At 38.4% G+C, this 7819-nt stretch overlaps 1 protein-coding gene across 4 annotated transcripts in view; it reads left to right on the forward strand.

Annotated features, from left to right (window-relative positions):
* The window catches only part of ZNF682 (zinc finger protein 682), a 37765-nt gene that overhangs the window by 8813 nt on the left and 21133 nt on the right, over window positions 1-7819 (forward strand). For 2 of the 4 annotated variants that reach the window (XM_011933001.1, XM_011933002.1), the window contains exons 2-3: window positions 1312-1438; window positions 2583-2678. The exons of 1 other annotated variant lie outside the window; for it this stretch is intronic. In XM_011933001.1, the coding sequence (XP_011788391.1) occupies window positions 1312-1438; window positions 2583-2678 (223 nt within the window). The remainder of the gene's footprint in view (window positions 1-1311; window positions 1439-2582; window positions 2679-7819) is intronic. One more of the 4 variants, XM_011933003.1, reaches the window with a different exon arrangement.

Consider the following 7819-nt stretch of genomic DNA (forward strand, 5'->3'; position numbering starts at 1 on the left):
GGTTTTTTTTTTTTTTTTTTTTTTTTTTTTTTTTGAGATGGAGTCTCGCTCTGTCGCCCAGGTTTGAGTGCAGTGGCGCAGTCTCAGCTCACTGCAACCTCCGCCTCCCACGTTCAAGCAATTCTCCCGAGTAGCTGGGATTACAGGTGCGTGCCACCATGCCCAGCTAATGTTTTGTATTTTTAGTAGAGATGGGGTTTCACCGTGTTAGCCAGGATGGCCTCGATCCCTTGACCTCGTGATCTACCCGCCTCAGCCTCCCAAAGTGCTGGGATTACAGGCGTGAGCCACCATGCCCAGCCCAGTTCATGTTAATTTCAATCACTAAGTTAAGGCTGTCTGTGACAGGTTTTTTTAAACTATAAATTTAATTATTTTTGTCTTTATTATTCATAAGTACTTTGAGAGATTTACTGACTGATGTACATAAACCATCACATTTAATCTGCAAACTCCCCTTTCTTTTTAGATTCTCTTTGCTTAAAGCTTGCTTTGGAAAATGAAGGCTCATCTTTGTTTACTAGTCAGATAAACTGGGGCTCAACCACTTGCTCTGTTTGACAAAATATTCTTGATTCAGACGCATTGGTATCACTGGCTAGCTTGTTAGAAATTCAGAAACTAAGGCTTCACCTGAGATCACCTGAATCAGACTGCATTTTAACAAGATCTGTAGTTCGTTGTTATGTACATTAAAATTTGACAGATACCTTCTAACCCATCATGACTTCTCTGTATGAGTAATATTTACAACTTACTCTGTAATCTGCAGACATAAAACTCAAACTGTATATGCCTGTGTTGATGCCCTTAATTTTATACTGATTATTTAGAAAAGTATCTACATTGGTTTTGTGGATTCTGTTTTCCTTTTAGTTTGTAGCCCAGGCAGGAGTGCAGTGTCATGATCTCGGCTCACTGTAACCTTTGCCTCCCAAGGTCAAGCAATTCTCCTCCCTCAGCCTCCTGAGTAACTGGGATTACAGGCATGCACCACCACACCCAGCTAATTTTTGTATTCACCGTTTCACCATGTTGGCCAGGCTGGTCTCGAATTCCTGATCTCAGGTGATCTGCCTGCCTCAGCCTGCCAAAGTGATGGGATTAGAGGCGTGAGCCACCGAACCTGGCCACGTGGATTCTATTTTCTTTCCTCAGTATTAGATAATACATCAGAGAATATTTTTGTTAAAAATACCCATTGAAGAATTCCAGTAACTGATATAAGTCACAGCGATTCTCTTTTCACATGGAGTCAAGAACTGCCCATTCACAGTTGGTCACTATGTTTTTTTTTGTCTTGTTTTTCAGGAGCTGTTGACATTCAGGGATGTGGCCGTAGAATTCTCTCTGGAGGAGTGGGAACACCTGGAACCAGCTCAGAAGAATTTGTATCAGGATGTGATGTTAGAAAACTACAGAAACCTGGTCTCTCTGGGTGAGAAGAACTTCGATACACAATTCCTATTTCACACTAAAGATTTTACTTTCTTCCTCTGTAGAACGTTTGGTGGGGATTTCTGCTTTATGTAAATGAGTTTTAGATCTCTGCTTTCAAGGAAAACTTGGGGTTTGTTGGGATAGGGAAGAAAATTTCCAAGAAATTTTATGTTTACATTAACTTTCTTCTGCCTTGAGGTGATGGGCGTTTTTCACTCTAGTTTAGTGGTAATTCTTTTTGTTTGTTTTTATTTTTTATTTTTGAGACAGAGTCTAGCTCTGTTGCCCAAGCTTCAGTACAGTGGTACAGTCCAGCTCACAGCAGCCTCCACGTCCTGGGTTCAAGTGATTCTCCTGTTTTAGCCTCCTGAGTATCTGGGACTACAGGTACCCACCACCACACCCAGCTAATTTTTGTATTTTTAGTAAAGAGGAGGTTTTACTATGTTGGCCAGGCTGATCTCCAACTCCTGACCTCAAGTGATCCACCCTCCTTGGCCTCCCAAAGTGTTGGGATTACTAGTGTGAACTACCATACCCAGCCTTTAGTGGTAATTCTTGGAATTCCATTATAAAAATTCCTTTATAAAATATTATTAACCAGACCTTAAAATCCAACTTCTACCACCAATTTTTGATTAAGTAGTATTGGGTAGGGAAGCTAAAGACCCAAAAATATAAAATATTCTAAACTTTCTGTTTAGAAATATTATTTTGTTATTAATTTTATTTTATTTTATTTTATTTTGAGATGGAGTCTCACTCTGTTGCCAGGCTGGAGTGTAGTGGCGTGATCTTGGCTCACTGCAATCTCTGCCTCCTGGGTTCAAGCGATTCTCCTCCCTCAACCTCCCAAGTAGCTGGGATTACAAGCACGTGCCACCACACTTTGCTAGTTTTTGTATTTTTATAGAGATGGGTTTTACCATGTTGGCCTGGATGGTCTTAATCTCCTGACCTCATGATCTGCCCGCTTCGGCCTCCCAAAATGTTGGGATTACAGGTGTGAGCCAACGCGCCCGGCCTTATTATTAATTTTCTAGAATCATCTATAATATTCTGTCTTCTTTACAGAGCACAACACTAGCTTGGTAATTGGAGAATCCCAGCAAGCATCACATTACTTTTTTCTAATAAAACAGGTCTGACTGTTTCTAAGCCAGAACTGATTAGCCGTCTGGAGCAAAGACAGGAGCCCTGGAATGTGAAGAGACATGAGACCATAGTTAAACCCTCAGGTAGGTTGGATGAATGAAACACATGCCACAGGTGAAAGCTCCAAAGGCCAAGGGGGAGGACGGGCTTCAAAAGTTATTTGAGAAGTTCTGCTTCAATGGAGATGATTTTGAGGAGCATGGTGGTTTTTTCTTGCTCTCACATAGAGGCATCTTCTGTCTAATGCTCCTAAATTCTCTAAAAAGTAACCTTCCTTTGAGGTTACAGTGAGAGCCAAAGTCCTCTTCATGGCTTATAACAGACTTTATTATCTGACTGCCCTTTCATTGTCTCAGGGGCCACAGGAATATATGTGTATTTTTGAGGAATTCTATGTTAAACTATTTTTTTCCCTTCTTTTGAGAGAGAGATTTTCGCTCTTGTTTCCCAGGCTGGAGTGCAATGGCACAATCTTGGCTCACCATGACCTCCGCCTCCTGGGTTCAAGTGATTCTCCTGCCTCAGCCTCCCAAGTAGCTGGGATTACATGTGCCACCATGCCCAGCTAATTTTGTATTTTTAGTAGAGATGGGGTTTCTCCAAGTTGTTGAGGCTGGTCTTGAACTCCCGACCTCAGGTGATCCACCCACCTCGGCCTCCCAAAGTGGTGGAATTACGGGCATGAGCCACAATGCCCAGCCTTTAAACTATTTTTTTAAGATTTTTGTTTTGTTTTGTTTTGGTTTGGTTTGGGTTTTGGTTGTTGCTGTTTGCATTATGTCTGAAATGTGTGAGAGTATTAGTGTTAACCATATTTGGTTTCAAAATCCCAGTAACACCACAAAGAGATGTGGTCTGTTTTCTGCTTTATGATTTCTTATGGAAGTTTCTTTCTTTTTTTTTTTTTTAATAAATTTTTTTGTTTGTTTGTTTTGCAACGGAGGTTCACTCTGTCACCCAGGCTGGAGTGCATGGCGCCATCTTGGCTCACCGCAACCTCTGCCTTCTGGGTTCAAGCGACTCTCCCACCTAAGCCACCCAAGTAGCTGGGATTACAGGTGTGCACCACCACACCCAGCTACCTTTGTATTTTAGTAGAGACAGGGTTTCACCATGTTGGCCAGGTTGGTCTAGAACTCCTGACCTCAGGTGATCCACCCGCCTCGGTCTCCCAAAGTGCTGGAATTACAGGCGTGAGTCACCATGCCCAGCCCCTTACAGAATTTTCAAATGTGATTCTACAGAAATTCCTATTCAGTAATTTTTTTATAATGCTAAGCATCTCCCTAAATATAAGAAAATCTAACATTATTTTATTTCTACATTTTATATTTTTAGTGTGAACTAAAATTGGTAATTTAAACTTTATTTTCCCAGCATCTTCAATTGTACTAGTTGAGATGTGTACACATATACACACAAATATACCCACACGTATACGTGTGTGGACCGTGTGGTTACTTTCCACAAATTAAAAGTATATAACTATTTATTATGTAAAATGTAATGATATTGTATGTGTAAACATTGTGAAATGATTAATACAGTTAATGAATGCATCTGTTACCTCACAGAGTTATTTGGTTTTTTTTTTTTTCACGAGTCTCACTCTGTCACACAGACTGGAGTGCAGTGGCGGGATCTCGGCTCACTGCAACCTCCACCTCCCAGGTTCAAGTGATTCTTGTGCCTCAGCCTCTCAAGTAGCTGGAATTATAGGCTGGTCTCAAACTCCTGGCCTCATGTGATCCACCCTCCTTGGCCTCCCAAAGTGCTGGAATTAGAGGCATGAGCCACCATGCAGCGTTTTCTTTTGTAGTGAGAACACTGAAGGTTTGCTGTCTTACTAAAATGTAAGCATATGGAGCACGTTTGTCCAACTCGTGTCCTGCTGGCTGCATGCAGCCCAGGATGGCTTTGAACGTGGCCAAACACAAATTTTTCTAAAAACATGAGAATTTTGAAAGCTAATCAGCTATGATTAGTGTTAGTGTATTTTATGCGTGGCCCAGGACAATTCTTCTTCCAGTGTGGCCCAGGGAAGCCAAAAGACTGGTACCCCTGATATAGAGCATTATGATTAACTATAGCCATGATGCTATGCATTAGATCCCCAAAACTTACTCATTTCATGACTGGCAGTGTGCACTCATTGAACATCTTCCCATTTTCCCTACTTCCAGACTGGGTCAGCCAGCTTTGTACTCTCTGTTTCTATGAGTTCATCCTTTGTATATTACACATAGAGGTGAGATCGTGCATTATTTTTCTTTCTGTGTCTGGCTTATTTCACTTAGTATAATGTCTTCCAGGTCCATCCATGTCATTGAAATGTTGGCAGCATTTCATGATTTTTTATGGCTGGATAATACTGTATTGTGTATATATGCCTATTTTCTTTATCCAGTCAGTGTCCACAAATATTTAGGTTGTTTTCATGTCTTGGCAATTGTGAAATGAACATGGAGATGCAAAAATTACTGATTTTATTTCCTTTGGTTACATACACAGAAGTGGGATTGCTGGATTATGTGGAATTTTTAAAAATTTAATTAATTTATTTTTTTTGAGATGGAGTCTCACCCTGTCACCCAGGCTGGAGTGCAGTGGCACGATCTCAGCTCATTGCAACCTCCGCCTCCCGGGTTCAAATGATTCTGCTGCCTCAGCTTCCTGAGTAGCTTGGATTACAGGCGCCTGTCACCGCACTCAGTTAATTTTTGTATTTTTAGTAGAGACAGGGTTTCACCATGTTGGCCAGGCTGGTCTCAAACTCCTGACCTCGTGATCTGCCCACCTCAGCCTCCCAAAGTGCTGATATTACAGGTGTGAGCCACCGTGCTTGGCCTATTTTTATTTTTTAAAGAACATCCATACTGGTTTTCATAATGACTCTCCCAATTTACTACACACCAACAATGTACAAGATTGTTTTCATCACACACTTGTCAACACTTGTTATCTTTTTAAAAATGTTTTTATGCTTAAAATTTATTTATTTCTTTTTTTTTTTAACAGAGAAGGGGATCTCACTGTGTTGCCAGGGCTGGCCTTGAACTCCTTTGCTCAAGCAGTCCTCTTACCTCAGATTCCCAAAATACTGGGATTACAGGCATGAGCCACCATACCCAGCCCTATTCTTTTTGCATAATTTGTGGGATATGAGTGCAACCTTGTTACACAGATAGATTTCATGGTGGTGAAGTCAGTACTTTTAGGGTATCCATCACCCAAAAAATATATGTGTGGCTTGATAATAGCCATCCTAACAAATGTGAAGTGATATTTTATCATCGTTTTGGTTCGCACCTGCCTGATGACTGGTGATGTTGAAGTCCTTTTCTCATAACTGTTCGCTCTTTGTCTTCACTGGAAAAATATCTATCCCTTTAGTCTGTTTTTCAATTTAGTTCTTATTATCATTCTTATTATTGTTTTTGCCTTTGATTTGTATGAATTCCTTATATATTCTGGATATTAACTTCTTATCAGATGCATGGCTTGCAAATTTTTTTTTCATCCTGTAAGTTTCCTTGTTTTATTTTCTTTGCTGTGCAGAAAAATTTCGGTTTGATGCAGTCCCACTTATTTATGTTTGCTTTTGTTTCTGTGCTTTGGGTGTCATACCCCAAAAAATAACTGCGAAGAACAGTATCAAATAGGATTTTCTATGTTTGCTGGATTATATAGTAATTCCATTTTTAATTTTTTGAGAAACCTTCTTAGTATGTTTTTTACAGTAGCTGCATCATTTTTGCCTACCAGTGGCTCAAAAGGCCTCTCAATTTTCCATATCCATAACAATTATTTTTGGGGGGGTGGTTACATTTCTTAATGGCTCTCCTAATGGGTTTGAGGTAATATTTTACTGTGATTTTTACTTTGCATTGGTCTAAAAGTTAGTAATCTTGAGCATCCTTTCAAATGCTTATAAGCCATTTATGTATCTTCTTTGGAGAGATGCCAGTTCAATTGTTTGTCCATTTCTTAATCAAGCTACTCACTTTTTATTGTTGAGTTTTAGACATTGTTTATATATTGTGAAAATTAACTCCCATCAAATACGTGATTTTCAAATATTTCACCCATTTCTTAGGCAGCATTTTCACCCCACTAAATTTTTCCTTTGATGTGCAGAAATTTTGAAGTTTGATGTAGTCCCATTTCTCTATTATTTTTTCCTTATGCATTTGATTTCATATCTAAGAAAATGACATCAAATTCTTTGTCTTTTGTAACAAGAAATTAGTGCCAAGTCCAATGTCATATTTTCCCCCATATATTTATCTAGGAAGTTTATTATATTTTTATGTTCAAGTATTTAATCCATTTTAAATACTGTTTTTATATGGTGCATGTAACGGAAGGGCTCAACTTAATTTTTTTCATGTAAATACTCAGTTTTTCAACATCATTTGTTAAAAAAACTATTTTCTTCCCCATTGTGTGGCCATAGCAATCTTATATAAGGCCATTGATTACGTACACATGTGCTTAATTTTGAGCTCTCTATTTTGTTTTATCATCCATTTATTTTTCTTTGTGCTAATACCACATTTTTTGTATCTTTATAGCTTTGGGTAATGTGTTATAAAACCAGGAAGTGTAATACCTCTTTGTTGTTCTTTTTAAAGGGTGTTTTGCTAGTTATAACTCCTAAAAGAATTTGAGAATCTTAAATATATTTCTGCAAAAAAAAACTACCTGAAGATCTTGATATTACATTGAATTTGTATGTGGCTGTGCATGTTGACATCTTAACAAAATGAAATTATCTGATCCTTGAGCAAGAATATGTTTGAGTGGGTTTAATTTCCACATTTTTTGGATTTACAGTTTTACTTCTGCTTCTGATTTCTAGTTTCATTCCATTTTGGACAGAAAATATACACTGTATGATTTCAGTCTCCTTAAATTTATTAAGACTTGTTATGCATCCGAACAGAATGCTGTGTGTGTGATTGAGAATATTATGTATTCTGCTGTTTTTAACTGGAACGTTCTATATATGTCTCTTAGGTCTAATTGGTGTGTAACGTTTAAGTTTTTTATTTTCTTATTAAGCTATCTGATTTTTTATATTCATGATTGAGAATGAGGCCTTGAAGTCTATAATTATTGTGCTGCTGTGTATTTGTTTCTTAACTTCTGTCAATATTTGTTTTATATGTTTGAGAGTGCTAATGTTATACTTATATAACAGTTATATGTGTTATAGATTCCT

Source organism: Colobus angolensis, unplaced genomic scaffold (assembly GCF_000951035.1).
Source record: "Colobus angolensis palliatus isolate OR3802 unplaced genomic scaffold, Cang.pa_1.0 Scaffold99, whole genome shotgun sequence".
Lineage (NCBI taxonomy): Eukaryota > Metazoa > Chordata > Mammalia > Primates > Cercopithecidae > Colobus > Colobus angolensis.